The 25,615-nt window shown below is 39.9% G+C and overlaps 1 protein-coding gene across 1 annotated transcript in view; it reads left to right on the forward strand.

The window, feature by feature from the left end:
• The window catches only part of MTREX (Mtr4 exosome RNA helicase), a 100,831-nt gene that overhangs the window by 57,934 nt on the left and 17,282 nt on the right, over nucleotides 1-25,615 (forward strand). Inside the window, exons 19-24 of the mRNA XM_084629347.1 lie at nucleotides 10,450-10,578; nucleotides 15,117-15,227; nucleotides 16,475-16,663; nucleotides 17,852-18,015; nucleotides 19,631-19,736; nucleotides 24,297-24,353. Coding sequence (XP_084485473.1) covers nucleotides 10,450-10,578; nucleotides 15,117-15,227; nucleotides 16,475-16,663; nucleotides 17,852-18,015; nucleotides 19,631-19,736; nucleotides 24,297-24,353 — 756 coding nt within the window. The remainder of the gene's footprint in view (nucleotides 1-10,449; nucleotides 10,579-15,116; nucleotides 15,228-16,474; nucleotides 16,664-17,851; nucleotides 18,016-19,630; nucleotides 19,737-24,296; nucleotides 24,354-25,615) is intronic.

Below are 25,615 nucleotides of genomic sequence, written 5' to 3' on the forward strand. Positions count from 1 at the left end.
TTCACTTCAGCAGGTGGGTAATGTAGTTGTAAGAATGCTTGATAGAGATCTTGTAGGTGTTTGTCTCTGTCTGAGGGGTTGGAGCAAATGCGGTTGTATCGTAGAGGTTGTATCGTTGTATCGTAGAGGTTGGCTATAGACAATGGATCATATGTTGTGGTCTGGATGAAAACTGGAGGCATGTAGGTAGGAATCGCGGTCAGTAGGTTTCCGGTATAGAGTGGTGTTTATGTGACTATCGCTTATTAGCATTGTAGTGTCCAGGAAGTGGATCTCTTGTGTGGACCGGTCCAGGCTGAGGTTGATGGTGGGATGGAAATTGTTGAAATCCTGGTGGAATTCCTCAAGGACTTCTTTTCCATGGGTCCAGATGATGATGATGTCATCAATGTAGCGCAAGTGGAGTAGGGGCATTAGGGGACGAGAGCTGAGGAAGCGTTGTTCTAAGTCAGCCATAAAAATGTTGGCATACTGTGGGGCCATTCGGGTACCCATAGCAGTGCCGCTGATTGGAAAGTATACATTGTTCCCAAATGTGAAATGGGTGAGGACAAAGTTCAGCCACCAGGTTTGCCGTGACATTATCGGGGATACTGTTCCTGACGGCTTGTAGTCCATCTTTGTGTGGAATGTTGGCGTAGAGGGCTTCTACATCCATAGTGGCCAGGATGGTGTTTTCAGCAAGATCACCGATGGATTGTAGTTTCCTCAGGACATCAGTGGTGTCTCAAAGATAGCTGGGAGTGCTGGTAGCGTGGGGCCTGAGGAGGGAGTCTACATAGCCAGACAATCCTGCTGTCAGGGTGCCAATGCCTGAGATGATGGGACGTCCAGGATTTCCAGGTTTATGGATCTTGGGTAACAGATAGAATACCCCAGGTCGGGGTTAAAGATATAGATACTCTTTTATTTATCCTCACAACTGCCCTTTGAAGGTAAATATTTCCATTCTAAGGTGAGGCTAAGAGAGGCTAAGTGACTTGCCTAAGGTCACACAGCAGGTCTGGTGGAGCAGGGAATTGAATCTGGGTCTCCCAACTGCTAAGCTAGTGCCCTAACCATAGGAACATGCTTCTTTAATAGCTCACCATAGAGTTTGATAGGAGAGGGGGAGGCAAGGAAAGAGAAGACATACCAAAAGGGCCAGACAGAGAAGATTCTTGCAAACACTTTTCCACCATGTTGGGTGCAAATTTTCACCATTTCTGCAACTCATAAATTACCGTGAAGCAGTAAATGCAAAGTTAGTTCTTCTTTGAATACTGTCCCTGGGGATGCTCCACTTGAGGTCTTCATGAACATTCAATCAGAGATTTTTGCCAGCAGTGTGCATTCGGTCTGCACAAATGTTGTAGCTATCCTTGTGCTCTGCGCTGAGGCTACGTAGGGTTGTGACAGACAGACCACCCTCAGCCTGAGATGGAGCAGTTGGTAGTGCTTGCCTGTGCAGCTTCTCACTTTGTCAAGTTTGAGTTCTTTATATTAAATTTCTTGTATTCCAGTTTTATTCTTTGTAGTTACTGTTTGCTTTGTTTTTTTGAGAGTTCTCTTCTCTCATTTGATTGAGGCTTTGCCTCCCGTTCTTCCATTATAGGGGGAGGTCCTCTTGAAGCTTGGTTTTGTTTTCTTTGTTTTTCTTTTTTCCCTGTGGGGCGTGCCTAAGTCCCCAGGCTTCAAACATTGTCTCACTTACTGGGAATGCTTCCCAGTTAGTAATGGCCAGTTGTACTGTATCCATTGCCTTTGGGACACGCACATGCCTTCAAAGTGCAAGATCTGCATGAACTTCAAGAGTCGCTCCAAGAGGGACAGAAATAAAACTTCAGCTCCTCAGAATGGAACGTTCACTTCATCTGGCTTCAGATCAAGGGCTGAGAGACTCCCCTCCCCGCTCCAGACACCAGCCTCGAAGCTCCCACAGTGCCGCATTAGTCTTAACTGTTCAGTCGCTTTCTAGATCTTTGAAAGACAGACCTTTGAGTGAAATGGAGAAAGCCTTATCCAAGAGGAGTACTAGATCTCCTCAGAGAGACCATATTCCTACAAGGCCTGCTGTACTGGAGACCCAGTACTCCTTAAAGGCTTCTGAGGAGGCTTTAAACTAATTCAGTACTGAGGCTCCCTTCATGTTAAAGACATGCAATACCCACAGTTCGGTACACAAGTCTTTGGTACCATCAGAGCCTGAATGGGGTGCTTTTGGGTCCGTGCAGTTGGTTCCAAAGTTGTTTCTTTGGTACCAAGAGTGCCAGTACAGCCAGAGTTAGTGTGACCTGTACACATCTTGGTACTGCAAGTTTCAATGTCCAGGACTCATCAGGAATCGGCACAGATGCCTCCTCGTCAGCTTCTGGGTGAAACTCCACAGACTAATATATCCTCATCCTCCCCAGCTGAGGCTGTGATACCCTCACCAACTCATGTGAATGACATCAAGCAATTCCAGGATTTGATGAAAAGAGTAGCAGACACTTTCCAGATTCCATTAGAAGTACTTCAAGAGACACAGCGTAAATTGATTAATACTTTACCATCATACAGGTAGGTTTGCCTATAAATAAGGAACTATTAGAACTTGTCAGATGATCTGACAGACTCCTGCTACTGCCCTTGCGCACTCCTTGCCCCCACTCTCCCTATCCTCAACAACTAAGAAGGCAGATAAAGAATATTATGTCCCAGCTAGGGGTTCAGAATTCTTACATTCTCATCCTGCCTCTAGTTCACTGGTCATGTATGCAGTGAGTGAATGTAATAGGCAACATGATTCAAAGGTGACTCCACATTATAAACACCGCAAGTGCTTAGACCAAGAGTTATTTGTCTTCAGCCCTGCAATTCTGGATTGCTAATTATCAGGTGACTCTGGCAAAATATCCTCCTGGGGGACTTCTGTGGCAAAAAATTAAAAATTCTGTGCACAATATTTTAAAATTCTGCAAATTTTATTTGTCAAATTAACACTGTACCAGTTTCAATTATTTTGGTAATTTATTTCAAAATAGCTGTCAGGGGAGAGAGGGTGGGTGGAGGGGAGGGAGAGAGAGAGACTCTCTCTCTTTCCCCTCCCCCTCCCACCAGGAGTACAGAATTAAAGAAACCCCTATGACAACCCAGTTTGTGTTTCTCTTTCCCTCTTCCTCCCTACTTTCCCCGAGCCTAGCTGGGCGGCCAGAAACCCACACTCCCTACCTCCCAGACCCCAGCTGCGGGGAGTCTTCTCCGCCAGCCCAGACCCTCACTTGCACGCTCTGCCCTCCTAGAGCCCAGGGATCCAGAGGGAGTAACAACCTGATGGTGGGACCCGGGCTTGTGTGGAGTTTCCTGCATGCCGCCTCCTTCCTTCCGGATGTGCCGGGAACTGCAGCAGCTGGGAACCCTCCAGCTCCTTCTCCCTCCCATTAGCAGTGCCTTCTATGTGGAAGCTGGTCTTTGCTGAGTCCAGCAGACCCTAGTGGTGGCCAGCAGCTCTGCAGCCCATTTCTGTCTGGGGAAAAGGAAATTCTGTGCAGAACATCAATATCTGTGTAAATTCTGCACTGCACAGTGGCACAGAATTCCCCCAGGAGTAAAAATATAATCACGTCAGTTACACAATGTTTAATTCTTTGATTGTGAGCATAGAGAGCAATTTCAAGCAGTTATTGCTGAGGGGCAGCTTTTGGTGAGAACAACCCTGCAAGCTTCTCACGACGCATCTGTTACGGAAGCTCGCGCCATCTCAACAGTTGTATTTACGTGTAGAACTTCATCGCTTCAGAGACGTCCACAGCACAGTAGAGGAGCTTCCCTTTTGATAGTTTGAAATTGTTTAGTGACTCCAGAGACCATGCGCTACAGAACACAGATGTGCTCTCTGAGAGACTCTGGTGCGGCTCTTTAGTCTTTGGGCATATATAAGCCTGTGAATAAGAACAAATTTACTTGGTCTCTGACAACACAGAGATCACATACATCCCGTTTCTCCATGTACTGCAGGTCATCAGAGCCACCTAAGAAAAAACCCAGGATGCAGGAGGGAAAGTTGTCAACTGTTCCTGCTACCTTGACATAGCAATCATTGCCTACAAAATGTTTTTGATGCAGTGGTTGAGGTGCATGAATGCTCCTTTAATCGAGATCTGATGCTGCACCATCCTGTCTCCCACCTTTTTGGAATTGTGTCTCTCACTTTTACACCTTATGGGGGCAAATTACCTCCAACAGAGGTTTTGGAGGGTATAATGTTGGGTATTCCCCTCCCTTTTCAGGTACTCTTCTCACAAACCTCTTCTAAAACAAGATGTTATATCCCTTATTTGCATAGGAGCCATTGAACCAGTTCCCACTCAGTACAAGGAAAGAGGATTTTATTCAAATACTTCTTGGTTCCTAAAAGGAAGGAAGGGAGGGTGGAGACTGATTCTAGATCTAAAGATGCTGAATACCTTTGTCAAGATACAGAAATTCAAGATGCAGCTGTCATTTGATCTCTTCAGGATGTGTCCTTTCATATCAGGATACACCCTTCTCCAGGAGATTCCTAAACTCCATGATAGATCAGGAATATTACTAAGATCGAGTCCTTCCCTTTGGACTGTCTACTACCCCTTGTGGTGTTCACAAAAGTTCTGGTGGTATTCGCTGCACAGCAACCAGAGGTGTGCGAAGTTCTGCTCAAGAGGAGGTCTGGGTCATCATTCTGCGGGAGACACCTTTCTCTTCTCATGGTCAGGGGTCTACTTTACACCTTTCCCCCAAAGCTGCTCATCCAGAGGGTCTCAAACAAAATCAGATGAAACAAGGCCAGTCATCATGATTGCACCAACCTGGCCAAAACAAGTGTGGTTCCTCTGCCTCTCCTCCCATCCAGCTGTCAGTGTTCAGTGAATGCCCAGTCTTCTCAGTCAAGACTCAGAAACCATTCTTCACTCCCTCCTGAACTCTCTACAGCTCAAGGTTTGGTATTTAAATAGCTCTCAGGGTTAGAACTCTCCTGTTCAGGAGAGGTTCAGGAAATCCTGCCTATTAGTAGCAAAAATTCCACCAGGAGGACGTACTTTCAGACATGGAAAAGCTTTGATCACTGGTGTACCTACTGTCACCTAACTCCTGTTGATTCCTCCATCTTGGAGGTTCTGGAATATCTTCTGCCTCTGAAGAAAGGAAATTTTTCTTATGAGTTCCATTAAATTTCATCTAGCTGCCATAAGTGTTTCATTCTCTGTTGGAGGTTTCTCTGCATATGCTCATCCTGCAACTTCCAGATTCATCAAAGGGTTAGCAAATCTCTTCCTGAGTGTTAGATACCCCTCAGCTACCTGGGGCTTAAACTTAGTTCTCAATATTCAGATGAAGCTTCCATTTCAACTGCTAGTGAACTAACTGCTTGCTTCTGAACTCTCCTAATTAGTGGCTATTATCTCTGACTGAAGCATTGGTGAGCTAGCTGCTTTCATGGCTGGCTCTCCCTCCCTACACTGTTTTTCAGAGAAAAGGGATCTCTTTGAACACACCTGTGTTTCTTGCCCAAAGTTACATGAGACTTCGACGTAAACCCATCAGTTAATCTTCAGTTTTCTATCATGTACCCAATCTGCCTAGGAAGAAAGCTGCCCTTCACACTTTGGATGTTAGGAGAGGGTTGACCTATTTCAACATGACTAGACCTTTTTGAGCCTCTGAGACACTTTTTGTTTCTATTGTGGAGGGAGCTAGAGGAGTTCTGAGTGTTTGCACAGAGACTTTTTAAGTGGGTATCCACTCTTGGTATACAGCTGCTAATATACCATGCCTAGTGCTATAGCCCATTCTTCCAAATCGAAGTCTGTTCGTTGCCTTGCTGAGAGATATTCCTATTGTAGAGATTTGCAAGGCTGCTACATGGGCTTTGGTCCACACTTTCTTGAGACACTATGCCATAGTTGTTGATTGTCGGGCAGATGCTACCTTTGGTTCTGCAGTTTAGAGTCAGTCCTACATCAAGCTCTGACACTCCCACTGTCTTCAGATGATATTGCTGGGCAATCACCTCTAGAGGAGCACCCATAAAAACATTACTCGAAAGAGAGGCTACTTAGCTTGTACAGTAACTGGAGTTCTTTGAGATGTCCCTATGGGTTTCCACTACCTACCCTCCTTTCTCTCTGCTTTGGAGCCTCATTTTCTTAGGGCTTTGTGATGGAGAAGGATCCGAGAGCAGTCCGTCTATCTTAGCTCCATATATCCATAGTACAGGGCACATGATAGCTAGGGTATGTGCACAGACTGAGCACTGCTACCGAAAATCTCTAATTGAAGGCACATAGAGCGCATACTCACCTCAAGTGGAGCCCCCATAGGGACATGCATCTCGAAGAACTCCAATTACTGTGCAGGGTAAGTAACCTCTTTGGAAATCTGTTTTTGCAGCTAGTGTTTGCACAGCTCAGTCTTACATTTGGACCTTCATTTCAGAAACTTTTGACACTGAGATATTTCTAATCTTTGCATTCAAAATAGGTTTCAAAATATTTTCTGTAGCTGATAATGGGAATGGCCATATAATATAGAGATGCTGTAATTATGGTGGATGAGTACAAGGATCCAACTACTGTACTTATATGGAAGATTCTCTTTTTGCACAGCACAGTGTGGCCTCAGTTATTACTGAGGCCTTTTGGTGCTACTATAATAAAATATTTAATAATAATAATAATAGAGAAAAGACAGCAGTTTTTGAGGAGCTTTTATTTGTCCTTTTGAATGTTGCATTTTGTATTTATTTTTTTATTCCATTCTCATTCGAGTTAGGAAAGTGGACTGGAAAATAGCCTTTGTACACTAAAGTGCTGTTTCTTAAACTGCTTTCTTATGAACCATTTGACGAGCAGTAAAACAGAGATTTTTTTTTTCACTTTTATTCTTTTTAACGTTTCCAACGTTTTAACTTCTGTGTCACTCTGAGGTGTTTCTTTCCACCTCTGTCGTGTGTGTGTGTGTGTGTAATTTTTTGAAAGCCTCCTATTTGGCCCATCTCAATCTTTTACAAGTCTTTTAGGTTTTAATATTACTATTGAAATATAATGATCTGTGCTGGAGAGGGTAATTCCACTTGGAACAGCAACTTTTACTTGAGCCATTGTGACAGCTGCTAATTTTTTCCTTCAGTGGAAAGTATAACAAAGACTGAAAATTATGGAATAGACTTAGAACTATGCCACTCCTAGCATTCATATGGAAAAGCTAGTTTCTTTGAGCATTTTTTTTTAAATCTGTGGGACAAAGCAAGACAAATGATCTTTTAGAAATAGATAATTAACAGCTGCTTTAATATGCATAGTAGTGAAAACCACTGTGCCTCTTGTCTTATAAGTTTTGTCCTGGGATATAGATGTTGATCCATCTAATATTTTTCACAGATTTGTCATTTTAATATATACTCAGTTTCTTCAACGGTGATATTTTCTTTGTTTTGTTCTAACTCCTTCCTCCACTTGTGTCATAAGAATTCAGCTGGAACAGTTCGTTGTTTGTTTCCACAATAGTATCCTTAATGAATACCGTTAATACTACCAGCTTCTTCCGTAGTCAGTTTCCTCCCTGTATGAAAGTTGATTAATGTTCTTTCTCTAGATAAGTAGTGTGTTAGATTTAATGTACTTCATTAGTGAATATAGAGACTCTACTCTAAATCCTAAAACAAAGATTTGGGGAATGGGTTGAATTGAGAAGCTTATTTGATCTTTGTTACCCCCTTATGATTTCGGCTTCTGTGTGATTTCCTGCGGAGTAGGGGACTTTTAGGGGTCTAACATAAAACAAAGATTCCAGCATACAAACACAAATCTCTGACATGTCTTTTTCTTTGACCTGAAAAGCTGAAACTTTTCTTCCAAACTGAACTTTGTTCTTGACTGTCTCCATTACAGAAGCATTGTGTGTGTATCTATTACACTTTCCTTCCTGCATCTAACTACTGGAATCACCTCCATGGCACTTCATAGATGTTCCAAGTAGCACATTGTTATACTCAGCCACTGAGAACTGTTGGAAATATCCTATAAAATGTCATGCAGATGAAATACAAATTTTATAACAGGAATATAGCAAAATAGCTATAAAGAGTATACTATTATTAATTTATCAAATTGATGTGAAAATTAAGCATCTGACTTATTTAATTATACTAGACACCTTCTAGTATAATTAGTCAGGTGCTTAATTTGTTGTCATCAATTTTCTGCATTCATATTCACTTCCCAATCATATCAGTATAATTTCAGATTAAAGTTTCCATTAAAAATCAAGGTTCAAATTATTCTTGCTCAAATAATCTTTTTGATGAATTACTATATCAAGAAGAATTTGTCTAAAATTATGTATGCCATGTGCTGTATAGTATAAATATATAGCAAACTGTAGAAATTTGCTTTGGAGCTCATAAAATCAAAAGTTTCAGAGTAACAGCCGTGTTAGCTATTACCAGCAGGAGAGTGGGGTGGGGGGAGGTATTTTTTCATGCTTTGTGTGTATAAAAGATCTTCTACACTTTCCACAGTATGCATCCGATGAAGTTAGCCGTAGCTCACGAAAGCTTATGCTCAGATAAATTGGTTAGTCTCCAAGGTGCCACAAGTACTCCTTTTTCTTTTTTCATAAAATCAAAGTGTAGTTATTTTTGGTTAAGAGACTTTATTTCCAGTACACTGTGCAATGCCTTCATATTGGGGATCGCTCACAGCAGGTGTCACCCAGTGGCCAGGCAGGGAATGGCAGGGCTTCATTCTTTTCCTGGCACCCGGGTTGACAACCACTCTGATCTGGTTGCGGTCGGTCTGTCCTGTGACTCAGCCCTCTGTCCAGGTCATGTATTTTTATCTCCTTAATGTATGTTAGCGTGTTCTATGTTCAAATAAGCACCATACTTTTGAAAAGTTTTGGCTAGACTCTGCTTTACCACACATGGATTTCATTTTCAAATATCGTTCAGATGATGGCAATGGTCACAAGGGGTTTGTAAATCTAAAAACAGCTGCCAAGTACCTTTTTCACAAAATAGGACATAATTAAGAGCAACAGTCTTTTCACAAATGAAGTCTTAAATTACTGGAAAACGACTTAGTTGTGGGACAGGGCAACCTGATATTTTATGTTTACAATTAAATTGTGTACAAAGCACTGAGAATCTCTGACAGAATGTTATTTGCCTACATTCTGCTTCAGGTACCTATCAAATGAAATCCCTTGATGTTTGTCTTTTCATCACAGCAGTACAAAACTCTTTTAAAGCTGATCTTGATTACATTGTTTTTTGTAAAATCTTATGTTAATCTGTAATCAGTACTTTAAAAAGCTTGTACATTCTAGTTTAAAATGGAGCTTCTACTGTGATTCTGTACTTTGGCTCTCATGCCAAATAAAAGGAAATGTTTCAGTGCAGTGCTACTACAAGCAAACAACACTGCTGCAGATTGTTCCAGACAAGTTGTAATTATTTTTTTAAGAAAACTAGAGCATTAAGATTATCACTGTTTAAAGAATACTACTTTGTTGAAACACCAGACTTGTCCTGTGCAAATATAAGCTAGATATTTGTGCCCCTTACACAATTATATGAAGTCTTGGCGCACAAGACTTTTCCCTTCCTTGTCCCCTCTCCCAAAATAAGTGCTCTTATGCTGCAAAGATCTGTTGTTGAATGACCTCTGTTGTGGTGGGGGAAAATACTGACTTGCAAACCTGTAGATTAACTTTCTTGTTAAAACCCTTGGCAACGTTAAATATAAATGCTGCTTGGTAGTATCAGTCAAGTGTTCTGTGCTGTAGTGTGAGTGATGCTGGTTTATTGACTAAGCCTGGTCTCTCAATGCCCAGACTAACAAGGGTTAGGAGTTCTCAGGTAGCAGTGTTCTAACCCAGTGGTGAGTGTGTGCATCACATGTGGAGCAACAGACACTTCCTGACCAACTGAGTGCCATTATTGACTGGATCAGATGGGGTTCAGTTCTCTACCAGAAGAAGGGATGCAGAAGCTTGGGAAAGTAAAGAATTTGGGAGATCTGGATTCCAAAATGGATGTCAAGAGACCCTTCCCACTGTCAGCCACTTCTGTCAGGAGCTATAGAAGGCTATATGTATTTGGAACAACTAGTAGTTCTTCCACTGTACGGAAATGATGACATTGCTAAAACATTCTTTTGAAAGCAATTCCATGTAGGGTAGGTTTTGGTTGGGGCTAAAGGGGTGGATGTAATTAAATTGCAAAACCTTTATATAATGTGTGTGCGCGCATGGAAGACATATATATGAAAATATACTTAATTATAGTATTGGTTTCAGGACCGAAGTACTGATCTATTAAAGTTTAGGGGCAGTATCTCTCAACATTTTTGAATGTCAATTGAACTCCCATTTTCCTTTCTGTTGTTACCAGTATTTGAAGAATTGATATTTACTATTGATGACTTTTTTTCTGTCTGTCCACAATAGCCCAACTCTGGTGAACTGGACCCATTATATGTGGTTGAAGTCCTATTACACTGCAGCAAAGAGAGTTTGAAGAATTCTGCTACTGAGGCTGCAAAGCCAGCAAAGCCTGATGAGAAAGGAGAGATGCAGGTTTGTAGTTCAGTTTCATTGTCAAATATCAGTAGTGGTAAAATATATTCTATGTAGCAGGGGTAGTCAATTGACAGTCCAGGTTTGGCCCATGGTTTGCCTGACGCTTTTGAATGGACCCCAAAATCTTTGTATGTATGTATGTATTTATTTATTTATTATTGTTTATTATTATTATTTTATTATATTTTCTCTGGAGTCTGGACTTTGACCATACCTTGACCAAGAAATTTGGACCTTGACAAAAAATAATTGATTACCCGGCTATATAGCATCTTTCAGGGTATATCATAAAAGCCTTTGCATATGTTAAGAAAAGAGGGGGAATTTTATTCTCTAAGAAAGTGAAGGGAAATACATTGATTGATATAGCTCTGCATTCTTAAACAGCTGCTAGGAAGCTGCTTTTCAGTGGTGAACAAAGTGGTTCCTCTGTATCTGTTACTTAACTCAAAGGAGTGTTGTGCGATGTAGCTAATGTGTTGTAAGTGCTTTGAAATCCCTGGATGAAAGACTCTTAAATCTTCAAAGTACTTAATACATTTTAGAAGTGTGCTAAGAATTATATCGCCTCCAGGTGCACAAGTATCAATTGCTTTCTCTAGGATATCTAGTTGAAATTTTCAAGGGCAGCTACACATCTTCCTTTAAATGTAATGAAAGATGTGTGACTGAACTCCCTACACTGCTTTGAAAATCACAAGCACTGTAGTTAACTTGATCATACAATTCTACACATACTGATTTCATCTTGTGGGTCTTGTTCATCTTTGAATATCATGATCTTCTCATATATTTTTTTAATTTAAATGTGATTTTTCTTCTTCTTTCTATGAGCCTCTGAGCCTTTCCAGTTCACTTTAACCTAGCATTTTATTCTAAAACACTTACACTTCTAGCCATTTTCCATTTTGTAATATAATAAAAAGCAATGCCTGATTTTGAGATAAAAACCACAACTCAGGAAAATACGTAGCAAATTTGTATAGAAAACATGATGACGCTTCAAGCAGACTTGGCAGTTTTTAACCCCATAAAATGGTATCAACCATTTAATCTCAAGGTTGGAGAAGTGAGTGTTCAGCCTGCTGTATGTTTTATGTCGTTGACTCCTTATTCTACAAACTCTGATTAAACTAAAGATTTCACTCTGATTCCTCCATGTTTGTCTTGTTAGTATTCAGGAATGCTCATGTGCTTATTTGATTGCCAAACAGGATCTTTTACATCAATGGCAATTTTTACTACTGCATCATTAACAGTTTTGTCTCTAATTTGACTAATTTGTTAGTTTCTAAGGTGCCACAAGTACTGCTTGTTCTTTTTGCTGACACAGACTACTACGGTTACCACTCTGAAAGTTATCTTTCTGTTAGCTCTTGGGAAGAGGTAGTTAAGCAAGAAACTTTAAAAAGTGATATAAATCCTGTTTTAAGGGCCACAATAGTTACTGAATCACAAGTCTCCTTCTAGAGGTGTTTGGACAGTTGTGTTGGTGTCAGACTTTTTGACCAGATTTTTAAAAATGTATTCAGTATATTCTAATAGATTAGAATATTAATATTAGATTAGAATATTAATTAGATATGTTACAACTCCTCAGTTGGGTAATAGGACATCTGTGTGTGTCTACAAAGACAGCGTTTTTTGGGTATGTCTACAATGCAATTAAAAACCCATGGCTGGTCCGGGCCAGCTGACTTGTGCTCTTGAGGCTTGGATTGCAGGGCTGTTTAATTGCAATATAGATATTCAAGCTTGGGCTGGAGCCTGGGGCTCTAGGATCCTGCAAGGTGGTCATCTTCTGTTCCTTGTATGCTCTCTGCTCTTTCTTAATACCCTGTTTGAGATGCTTGTTCATCCAGTTTTGTCTGCAACTATTCCCTACAATTTTTTCCTGTTGTTTGGAATGTAGGCTCCAGATAGTTTCTGCAACTTTGACTTAAAATAATTCCAGTCCTCCTCCACATTCAGATCCTTGAGTCCTCAGTCCCTTTATATAAAAAAAACTACTGTGTACTGTGGAAAATAATCCAGTAGTTGCAGAGATGTTTATTAAAATACGAGTAAATGAGTTTTGTAGAATGTTAGGTTTAACTATCTGGCTGCGCACACACAACATTTTTTTTTCTTGTATGTGGTAAAACATAGAACCCAACGTATTTGCCCTTAAAGCTATTGTAATGGACATTGTAGAAATTGCTTTGGTAAACTAATTTCTTCAAAATCCATAAAGCCAAATTCTAATGATTTTTCTACATAATAAAATTTAATGCTGCTACTTTGCTATAACAGACTCTTCCCTGAAATACAAAAGCATATCACAATTTGCTAAATAGAACTATGGCGTGCAGATGTACAATGTTCAGAGTTAGCTTATTAAAAACATTTTCACACTTCTAGATTGGGAATTATTGGTGCTTGCTGATGAGAATAATGCGAATTTAGGCCCCAGCTCATGAAAGCATGTGTTCCAGTGGTTTGCTGAAATTTAGGTATTAAACTTACTTTTCTAAAGTTTGTGTACAGTATGTCTCACTCTGGTATCCTTGCATTCAGATTTCAGAAATAGAAAGCCTTACAAAACTCTCTGAAGATTTGGTTACTTAATATCTAGTACCTTTTGGATAGTAGGCATAATGTCCATTACATGTATGGGACATACTTCATAATAACTTCTTAATGATATTTCATACTTCTGTCATACCCATTGAACTTTGTCACTTGCATGATGGTAAGATTATTTCTAACTGCTTAATAGACATGCCTTCAAAGTTCTCTGATCAGTGAATTACTAACAAAACATTGCAGTGGAGATTGTAACAGAGTATAAACAAGTAATGAAAGAAGTTGAGAATATACACGCTAAAATATGGATGCCCTTTTCTCAGGTATTGCATTGAAAACAGTCACATAAGTGTTTACAGTAATGTGAAAGATGGATGTTTGTCACCACATGCTGCACAACCATCTTAAACCATGTTATACAAAAGACATTTTGATAGCTATTAACAGGGTTGACTTAGAAGACTAACTCAGCAAGGCATGTTGGTAGTCGTACTTGTACATTATATATGAAGAATTTTAAAGAAGTTTTGCAAATGCATGAGACTACTGACTAACTGGACTTAGTTACAGTTCAGTGTAGTGTGCTGTTTATTTTTTATAGACTTTCAAGGACATATTAACCTCTGTTTTTTAAAGCACTATTTAATTAGGCTTGTCAGAATTTGATTTTTATTTTATCATTTCAGTGGATAATATCTGATTATTTTTAAGCTTTTTTCCAAATTTTATTGATATTTAAATTTTCATAATTGCAGGAAATTATGGAGAAGGTCAGATAATAGGGGAGGGATCAGGCAATTATTTAATGATGGTAGATGTTGAGATTCAAAAACTTAAAAGCTTTTTATAACCATAAAAAAACAAATTGTCAATGTCACATGTCAAAATATAGATTATATATCCTTAAACCAAATTCTAATAAGTTCTCAAGCAGCATTTTTTCTTTCTTTGCCTGTTTGTACATTTAAATTGTTGTTGGTTGGTTGGTTGTTTTCCATCCATGTGTGGTGAAACTGGCATTTACTGACATTTACTGATTAAAAAGCCAATCCTTTCAAGCCTAGTAGTGATCCAGAAGAAAGTTATTTATAAAGACGTTGGTTGAACTATTTAAAATAGAATGAAGCATGGTGTGCTAACAGAGGGAAGACTAAAAACACGCAGCAACTAATACTTTAACTTTTGGTACTGAACCTTGAAAAAAGGAGCTTGGTCTTTTCAATTATTATGTAAGCAAGACATTTCTCATCTTACTTGCATATTTAGAACATTTGTTTCAAAAAGGTAAAATAGCACATATTCATATTTGTATGATAGAATATAGTGTTTTGCAAGTTTAGAAGTCAAGACTCCAAAATAGGAACAGAATTAATTTTAAGTAGGCTTTATTTTATGTACAGTTTTTCGTGAGGGACTTTGACTTGAGATTTTTAAAGATATACAGGCGTTGCTGTGCTCAGCATTGCAATGTCTAACTGATTTAGGAGCATAAATCTTTTTTTAAAAGGGATTTAACCATTTAGCCTAAATTCCAAGTGCCTAAAACCCTTTGAAAATCAGTTAGGCCTTGCAACGCTGAGCAAAGCCAAGCCTAAATACCTTTTAAAAATCTGGGCCTTTTTCTACTATTGCTAAAGTAATAACTGACATAACGCTGAGGTATCATGCAGTTAATTATAATTTGAGCATGCTACAACAGTTCAGTTAGTTTCATGTGGTCAGAAAATCTGTTACAAAATAGGGTAGGAAGAATTCTTTAGTCAACATTTCAACATGTGTTATTAATTCTGTTCCAGGTACAATGTACAGTTATTACAGCTCTGGAATAATCTGCAAAAGAAATCACAACTTGCTTTTTGCTAAGTAGTTAGAAATTAATGAAAAATGAATTTTACAATGATTGAAAGGCATCACTAAAAATCTCCTGTATTGTTACTTTATCATTTACCACACTCTGTTGTTGTTGTCAGGTAGTTCCTGTTTTGGTTCATCTTCTCTCAGCTATCAGCAGTGTCCGACTTTACATACCCAAAGACCTGAGGCCCATCGACAATAGGCAAAGTGTGTTAAAATCTATACAGGTATATAACTTCCACAAGAATTTTAAAAAACAAAACAAGCAGTATACTCTAAACAGCCAGACACAATAGGGCATGAGAACACTGTTTCTTACATTCACATTCAGGTTTGCTTCATGTCTTCAGTCATCTGAGATTGTGTTTTAGAAACTGAATACATGTAAAACATTGGTTGCCTTCAAACAAAATGTCTTACCTGATTATTTTAAAAATTGAAATCTAATGTGCCTAGTTTCAGCATAGAAGAAAGTTTTATTGAAGTTTCATATATCCCTTAAATCAGCGGTCTCCAACTCCCGGCCCACAGGCCATCCGCGGCCCGAGAACCTCCCCAGTGTGGCCCTTGGAGCTCCAGCAATTTTGGGGTCGGGTCTCTCCCTTGGCCCTGCCTGCCGCCCTGAGTGCTCCCCCAACCCATGCTTTCCCTGGGCGATTTACAATGGCCTGGGGCCCCGCACACCATCAGCAGCGCAGTGATGCTGAGCGGCTTCTGCCTGCTTGCTCCATGTGTCTGCCAGCCCTTCCCCGTGGCACTGGGACTGGGCTGTGCCTCTTTGTGCTGCCCCCACCCCAAGTGCCCCTGTGGCCAATGGGAAGCTGCGGGGATGGTGCCTGGGGGCAGCAGCTCGTGGAGGCCCCCCAGCCCACCCCGCCTTGGAGCCCCAGGTAAGCTCTGCACTCCCCGACCCACACCACCCCAGCCCCCAAACTCCCTCCCAGAGCCTGCACCCTCTCCCCCTTCCTACACACCCCCTCCTGCCCCCAAACTCCCTCCCAGAGCCTCACTGCTCCCCCTCCTCCCTCCCAGAGCCCACAACCCCATGCTCCTCCTGCACCCCCACCCCAGTGCCTGCACACCAGACCCCCTCCCCCATCCAAACCTCCGAGAGCTCAACCTCTCAGCCCTTCTGCACTGAAACTCCCTCCCAGAGCCTGCACCCCAATCCCCTACCCCAGACCTCCTCCCCCACCCAAACTCCCTCCCAGAGCCTTAGACAGGTGGGGTGTGGAGTTTGGGGGGGCGGGTTGTGGGCGGCATGAGTGACATTATTGGCCCGCTGGGAGGATTTGAGGACTGGCACAGGCCCTAAGGTAAATTGAGTTTGAGACTCCTGCCTTAAATAGTCTACTTATGCCATTTGTTTTGTTTTTCAATCTGTATTTTAAATGTACATTTTAATCTATAAAATCTTGTGTTGCTACTAATGTCTGCATTCCAAAAAGTGCATTTTAAAATCTTTTTGTTGAAGGAAGTACAGAAGCGGTTCCCTGATGGAGTACCATTATTGGACCCCATTGATGACATGGGCATCAAAGACCAAGGACTGAAAAAAGTCATCCAAAAAATAGAGGCTTTTGAACATAGGATGTATTCACATCCACTTCACAATGATTCCAGTTTGGAGACTGTATATAAGCTTTGTGAAAGAAAAGCACAGGTGAGGGATGGACTATATCAGCAATTAGCTGAAGGCACAGCCAATAACTGTGCACCTCTCATTGATTGCATTTTATCTGGAAAACAAAATGTTAGTCTCCCTCCGCCCAAAAAGCAATATTGCAGAATCTCAGTAGCTCTGGCTGAGTTTTCATGGAGTACGCTTTACTCTTTGAGGTATTTAATAGAAAGTAAGCAAAGCTGATTAGATAGATCTTTTTTCAGGAAAAATTGACATGGACCAGAAGGCTGCTCAGTTGTCACTAATCCTAGTCATTAAGAAAAATTAAGTAATAATATGCATTTTCACATATGCCAGATATATACTTAAAAGTGACCAGTTTTTCTACACTTTCAGACTATTCCCAAAACAGTTCCAGAAAGATTGATAGGCATGGTGTAAAAGACTGCTTAAAAACTGATCCATATAAAATATTTGATCATCAAAATAAGTGAAATCATACACTGGGACAAATTCTCTTCTGCCTTATATTCATTGTAATCCCACAGAAGTCACTCGGTGACCAATTCTTCCATTCTTATTCGTGCTGAAATAGCACCCTTTTTCTGTGAGTATGCTCATTAAAATGAATAGGACTGTTGGACTAAAGTGCTGCTTAGCTCCAGTTAGGAATTCGGAGTCTGGCTCTGATTGTAAATTAGCCTAGAATTAGGCCTCCAGTCTAGTCTTTCTTAACTGTGTGGTGCTAAGAGGGCTGGAGACAGCAGTGTTGGAAAGCTCTTGGAATCAAAGGATTTTAGTTTATTTGTTTTGTAACTGATTATCCTACCCTACAATTATCATCAAGAAGGCATCTGTCATCCTATTGGAGCAGTTAATTACAAGTTTTATGGCATAGTTTATTTGTATTTGATTATTGTTGATGGTCTTGTGGTGAAGGCCCTAGCCTGGGACTCAGAATTCCCAGCTTTTCCACAGACTACTTGTGTGACTTTCGCCAGGTTATTTGCCTTGTGTGTGTGTGTCCATCAATTCCCTATGTGTAAAATTGGGATAATATTTCCCATCCTCTTATGGGTGTAGATATACTATGATGATGAAGGCCATATTGCAAGTACACATTTTAAAATACAACTATCTCTATCTTTGTATTCTGCTGAAGTTGTCTTAAGTGTCTGTGTTAAGAATGCAGGGTCTGAACATTTATGTACTCTTTTGGGTTCACAGATTGCAGTGGATATTAGAACGGCAAAGCGAGAACTAAAGAAAGCCAGAACTGTCTTACAAATGGATGAGCTCAAGTGCCGCAAACGTGTATTGAGAAGATTGGGTTTTGCCACATCTTCTGATGTCATAGAGATGAAAGGACGAGTTGCCTGTGAAATCAGCAGGTAACTGAGGGTTCCTGTGGAAGTGTTATGCATACATATGTCTTGCTGAACCCTACTAATGCTTAACATACTATATTTCTAATCCTAGTTACAGCATGATAGAGGCCACTTTTAAAAACCTTTAATAGGAATGCACATGTTAAAAATACATTTTCTGTGTATTATAAAGAACAGTGACTCTCTCTAATCCCTTCCAAAGAAAAAGGAATAAGCTAGTTAAAGGAATAAGATTCTAATACAACTCAAGATAAAATGTAATGGAAATTTGAACTGATAAGAAAATGATCTGTTAAAAGGCCAGGACAATGGCTTGTCTTTACAAAGGCTGGACCTTAGTCTCCTGTAATATTTAATGTATCAAATATCATACATTATGCCATGACAACTAGGGCCCCCTAAATTTCTGTAGCCCAGTTCCTTGTATTCCATTAATCCAGATTGCCCATAAACTCTTTGGTGTAGCAACAGTTATTCTAATGTCCATTCATTGTCGCTACTGAAGAGTATAATTTAATTGGTGCCAAAAGGCTGCAGGAATAGATGTGTGAAAAACAATAAATTTAATTGTAATAAGGTAAAATACATTTACTAGGCATGTACCATGTTAGAACTGGTATTTCAAAAAAGGTTCAGATGGGAACTGTATCAATTAAATCAAACTTCAATATCTCAGAAAATTTGTCAGATTTGTTTTGTACAAGTGGCTATATCCACTAATAACTTGTAATTCTTTTCTTTTTTTAAACTTAACACCACAGTAGGTGCTGTTTTTGTGTCTGCTCCATGAAATTGTTGCCCTAATTCTTTCTTGCTATTCTGATGCATCTTATTACATCAAATAACACAGTAGAATTAAGCAGTACATAACAAGAGTTGGTCAGTAACTTACGAAACTCCATACTTCCATGTAATTTAGGAATTGTTTGCTAATTGTCTACTTTTCTGTACTGAGCTTTTACATTTTGATTTTCATTTGAGTTTTGCCTAGAAAAAGCCTGAAGTAAAAGTGCAACAGTATTTTAGCTGATGCCCAATCAAAGAAAACTCAAGATTATTTCTACAAATCTGTTTTTTATATAGCTCATGACCAGGTTTGCTTTAGATTTTATAAGCACGCTGACCTGTTTGCTATATCTTATAATATCTTGAAAATGTAAATTGTATCTTGTTAACTATCTGTTCTCCAACAACTGCAATCCCAGTTTCTCAAGGCTTTATCGCAAACCAAATGTTCTAACCCTTTTATTATTCTGTTGTCCTTTCTCTGGATCTGTATAATCTCCTTTGTGTCTAGCTGTCAAAGCCGTAACTAAAACTGGGCATAGCTGCTGTAACAGTTCACTGTAAACTGGCAAGAGATTCTTTGTGGTTGAAATAAAGCTTTTTTGATTTAGAAGGACTTGATTTTTTTCAGAAACCTCTTTTTCTCGCTTCTCCTTTCCATTCCCCCACAAATCAAAATTATTTTTCAGTTTTCCAGTAAACTGTCAAAATAAAAAGCTATTCTCTCTTGTGAACGCAATGTACTTTATAATGCAAAGTGTATATAATTAGAAATACTCCTTAAGTAAGAGGTCTGTTACTTAAGCTTCCTTCTCATTTTTCTCCGTTATAGTGCTGATGAACTGCTCCTGACAGAAATGATGTTTAATGGTCTCTTCAATGACTTATCTGCAGAACAAGCAACTGCATTACTAAGCTGCTTTGTATTTCAAGAGAATGTGAGTTACTTTTCAGAAATCATAATTTGTTTGTTTCTATAAAAGCTATAGCATAGTTTCTATCAAAGCTATAGTAGAACAACTAAATTCATGTTCTAGTAAACTCCAGACCCACATTGAAATCAGATGTCCAGGTTTCCACTTTACTGAAGTACAGATCAGTGAGGGTTGCTGCGGGGTCCAATTATAGGTCAGGCATTGACTAGTCTCCTGCGTCTGCTACAGCTGCCACAGCATTCACTAGGAGTAGATTGTCTTCTCCTGCATTTCTGGTAAAGTCTTAAAGGTACTATAAAGACAATTGTGAATTTTGAAACCATAAGCATCATTATCAACCCAGCAGGATAAATCAAAAGCTGACTGGCATGAAGTTAATAACAGTAAATCCTCGAGCAGAGGAGTATCAAGTTAATTTTTACTGCCAGAAAATTAGGTAATTATAAACATGGTGAAATACACCTGAAAAAAATCAACTAAATGTTTTTGAGTTGTGTGATGAGCCGTACCATGATGATTGCAGTACCCAGCTCCGCAAACTGAGTCTATCAGCATACTCGGTTGTATGAAAAGGAAAATAAGTTTTAAAGAAAAGAAATAATGGTATCTCCTATGGAAAGTGTTAGGCTGCATCTGGAATATTGTGGTCTGTTTTGTTTGCATAAAGCAGTCTTTAAAAGGATATTCATGAATGAGAGGAAAGTACAGGAAGGTTCTTGGACCATCTTGTGGTAATAATTTTGTTATAACTAAAGAAAAAAACTATTTGGCAAGTTGTGATAAAATCAGATTTTGCTAAAATTTGGTATTCTGATTATCTACCCCATTCCCTCTTCTCTTGGACAATAGCACTTCTATCCCTCTTCTAGAATGGCAATGCCTTAACTCACTCACTCACTCACTCTTCGTGAGCAACAGCTTCAGTTCCTTGACAAGTCTAACTTGGGTACTTCCAAGGTTCCTGTCGCCACGGGTACCGTATATAAAAAAGACATAAGACTCTGAGGTGAAACATACTAGCAGAGTTATTGTACATGGTCATGATTTGAAGCTACAGGACAAGGTTTAAACTATATTTTAGGAACGACTGCTTTTCCCAGAGAGTGGCTGGAAAGTATAACAATCTATTTCGAATTACATAGGAACAAGTAGTATAAAGGAAGTGGGTAGACCATGTATTTGGAATACAAATTACAATTGGTTATGCCTACATCTAATCTCTGTGAGTATCCTGGGAATTCTGAAGGTTCTTACAACTTCAGTGTCAATGGAGACAGAGGTGATGGCAGTTATCAGCCAATAAGAATGCTGGATGACAAACTGAGTTTCTGTGGAAGTGGCTCATTTTGGGGGAGACTTAGCTTTCTTTCTTTTAATGAAGATAATTTCTGGGACAGCATACATGCAAAACTCCTCCTTCTCACTCACTCAGACATGCAGAATGACGACTGCTCACATCCAAGATCTTCCCACTCTCTAGGGCTCCCTTCTTTGCTTCTCTGTTTTAATTTCTGCCTTTCTCAGAACACCACACAGTTTGATCTCTCCACAATGTCTAAAAGAAGCCACCCTAAGTAGGACTTTTAAACTTCTTCAGCAGCCCTTGTAGACTCATTGGCAGCCATAGACTTTGCTAGAACTATAATGTTCTGGTGCAGTGACCTAAAAAGCCTTAACTTTTAGAACCATGGTAAATTCAAGTTGATAGTAAAGGAAATATCCACCATCACCACTGAAGCTAAGGATGAATCCATGGACTCCATTAGGCTGGCAGCAAGCTCAGTGGCGAGGCATAAACACTGACATAAACCATAAGGCCAATGCTGCATACCTCAAAATTGTCAGGTGTATGTCCATTTAGAGAGATGCCTAATGTGGTGCTAGCTAACACTGAGAATCCAAGCACTTGATCCCTACTCAAGAAAATTTCAAGTAGGTCTACAGGCCCTCATGTACAAGTGTGGAAGCTCTTTTCATCTCAACCCAAAGGAGAGGGACTCTATTAATAAAAATACAAATAAAATTAAAAAAAAACAAACCTTAATTGGAAAAAACTGGAATTGAAACTATCTGTTAGCATGTCCTGCATGAATGATTTTGTTAAAATATTTTCATGACGATTCAGGACTCTCAGCCCCTTGGGGTGACTAATCTGTTACTGTCTGGTCCCCAGGCAGTGGGGCTGTTAATGAAGAGCCTCAAGCCTGACACACACGTACAGTCCACCCTCCCTAGAAGCTAGAGTGAAGAGTTCAGTGGAGGAGCAGCACATCAGCATGCACGCTCTCTTTTGAGGAAAAATCATAACTTGCATTGGAAACTGTCAAGACACTGCTGTGGTTCCAGTGTAGGTAAAAAATTTGGATTTACAGCAAAACTTTTATTAGGGTGGCCACTATTGAAAACGGCAGGGTATTTCTGACTTTTTTCATGTAAGTCAAGAATCCTCACCTGTGCTCTTGTGGACACCAATAGAGCTGCAAAAAAGCAGAAAACACAATACAAAGATCAGGCTTTTCAGATAAAATCTAAAAGCCTTAGATGTATAGCAGTCTTGAGGGTCCTAACCCTTTTAACTTTTTGTACTGGCACTTTGCCATCTTTTAAAATGTGATTCAAATACAAATAGACCTCTTATAACAGCTGAGCCATGTCACCTCTTTGAAATACCCAACCTCTGCCTGCCAAACTTTCTAAATCACACAGCGTGTCATGGATGCCCCATTATACTAGCTTCTGATTAAATAAATAAAGCTCAATGACATAATCTGCAATGCTCAGTCATCTGTTTCTGTGCTTTGCAACATAAAAGAAAACGTTCTAGTCTTGGAAATTTTGATTTTTGATGTGTTTAAGAAGACATCTCTTATGAGAGAGGAGTAAATATAACTTTTGTTAGAAACAGTATCTGTGTGTTTACTGGCTTATAAAATTATACTAATTTCACAAAGACTTCCCCCATTTAGAACTGGAATAAGTGTTCTGATTTTACTCCAGTATTTTGTGGGGTTGGGGGGTGGAATCCTCACTAGGAGGATTAAAGGTAAGTCATAGTAATAACTGTATAGGATGGACTTAAGTCAGAGTTACTCAGAATTTTAATATTGCCTCTTTCATAAAAGTATCAAGATCACACGTTATTTTTAATTCAGTCCATAGTACGAATTGTTGACAAGGACTTACGGCCTTTGAAATTCAAAATAAATATTCATACAGTAGTAAAGCCAGTTCCTTTAACTGTGATGCAGTTTGTTAATGGTAGGTGCTAAATACTTCACTATATATGCAGCTGATACTTGAAGAAATTTGAAGTGTTTTCCTGTAGTGATGCTTAGTATTGTGAACATATTTTAACAAAATCATTCATGTAAGATATTGCTACAGATGGATAGCAAAATGTGGCACCTATGTTGACTCAAGAAGTGAAGAGTCAAAGATGCTAGTAATTTACTGTAATGGAAGTGATGCCTACGTAAGCTATTGCTCAGGTGTAATAGAAAGTTAAGTAACGGAACACATGATAACATATAATAGATCGTAAAATCTATTAGTTACAGCAGCGAATCCAGACTCAAAGCAGGACCCAGAAGGCTGTTGCTCTTGGTTAGGCTACAGCAGTGGTTCCCAACCTGGGGTTCGCGAACCCCTGGGGGTTCGCAGAACGTTACAAGGGGTTCGCCAGAAAAATTTCACTAATGGCGGCCAGAGGACCCTGGGCATTGGAGGCAGCAGGTGGGACCCGGTTGCTGGGCAGACAGTGTGGGAGCTGGCCGCCCGAATCCCAGCGCTCTGCACGGGGCTGGCAGCCCGAGCCCCAGGGAGAGTGGGGCCGGGCAGTTGGGGCTGGCAGCCCGAGCCCTAGTGGTCAGCAGGACCTGCAGCCCGAGCTCAGTGGACCAGGGCAGTCAACGGGGTCCGGCAGCAGGAGCTATGCTGAGTGCAGAGGAAATTTAAAGTTAAATCCCTGAAAATATTCCTTTTTAGGAGGGGGTTCACGAGATTTCACAGTTTAGGGAAAGGGGTTCCGCAGGCAGTTGAAGTTTGGGAACCACTGGCCTTGAGATTCTCATTCATCCCCATTGACACTTCACACATCATTCTTTTAAAAATAAAAATTCCACCTATACATTATTTTACATTCTTAATTAAAAGTAAAGTTTCAAATTCATAATAAAGTTATTGGTACATTCTAGAATAATTTATTATATTGAAAATTCAAACTTAAGTTTTAACAGAGGGACTGTCTTAAGTGTATCTAGTACAGAAAAAGGATGCCTTTTGTTCCCATTAGCATGTTTTCTTCATTGAAAGTCTTTGTGTTCAGTTAATTTATATTTTAACTTTCATGTTAAGGATACCTGGAGAAACTGATAGATGCTCTATTTTTAAATAAACCTACTTGAAGTAGATTTTAGTATTTGTGATAACAGGTTTGAGAGGGAATTAGAAAGGTTTAATATGGCACTAACATATCTGGTAATGTCACAGGTTTGATTTTGCATTTATCTTGATTTAAATTGGGAATATGCAGCTCATGAGTTTGTTGAATGTTTTCTTTTTCAGTCCAGTGAAATGCCCAAATTGACAGAGCAATTGGCAGGACCACTTCGCCAAATGCAGGTAATTTTCCAGTGAAAATCTCTTTGAATTCAGTGGGACAGCTCACTGGCATAAAATTAAGCATATGTGTAAGTGCAGGATGAGATTTAATTCTGGTAAAATTGGTGAATTCTTTGTCTAATTATAGTAGCACAAGACTTTGCCATCATAGTAGTGGATTTTGTTATTCTTGGTTATACATTCTTTTTTTTGAGACCTGTGCAAATTAGAGGGTCATCGCTTCTGTAGTTCAAGCTTATTGCACACACCAGGGACTCTGTGAATTTTTCCATTCCCACCTGCTCAGGGCTCCCTGGGTGCCACCCTCCCTTCCCCTTCTATTTCTGGAACTCCCTGCAACTCCCCACAGCCAGGGGTTTGCTGTGAATTCCGAAGCCCTCCATTCTCCCTTCCCCCTGGCCAGGGACTCTGTATGCCCCCTTCTCCATATCAGGATCCCACAATCTACCCCCTGCCACCCATTAGGGGTTGTGCCCCCCATTTCCCTCAACCAGGAGTTGTGTGCCCCATATTCTCTCCTCCCCTATAACAGGGTACCCTATTCTCCCCCCCATGCTAGGGGCTATATGCATGTGCCCATTCCCTCCACCACCCCATTATTGTTAGTCTGGGATAAAAGTCATTCAGGGTGTCAACATGTTAAATTCTATTGGGAGAATGAGCAGGCTGGTGGTGTGCAGGAAGGCATTAATTTGGGTGCCTTCAATGACATGTTTGCTTTATATACCAGTGCTCTCAACCTTTCCAGACTACTTTCAGGAGTTTAATTTGTCTTGCGTACCCCCAAGTTTTACCTCACTTAAAAACTACTTACTTACAAAATCAGACATAAAAATACAAAAGTTTCACAGCACACTGTTACTGAAAAATTGCTGACTTTCTCATTTTTACCATATAATTATAAAATAAATAAATTGGAGTATAAACATGCCTACATTTCAGTGTATAGTATCTAGAGAAGTATAAGTCATTGTCTCTATGAAATTTTAATTTGCATTAACTTCATTAGTGCTTTTTATGTAGCCTGTTGTAAAACTAAGCAAATATCTAGATGAATTGATGTAACCCCTGGAAAACCTCTGCATACCATCAGGGGTACACATACCCTGGTTGAGAGCCACTGCTATAGGCAACTGTAGGGATCCTTAAAACTGTAGCTCTGCTAACCAGATGCAGTGGGCTTCCTGTGTCCCTTGTCTTCCCCTTTTTGGTTTTCCAATTTTCCCCGAAATCAATAGGGTTCTGGCTGTTGATGGCCTAGA

The sequence above is a fragment of the Lepidochelys olivacea genome, assembly GCF_965140295.1.
Source record: "Lepidochelys olivacea isolate rLepOli2 genome assembly, chromosome: 5".
NCBI classification, from domain to species: domain Eukaryota; kingdom Metazoa; phylum Chordata; order Testudines; family Cheloniidae; genus Lepidochelys; species Lepidochelys olivacea.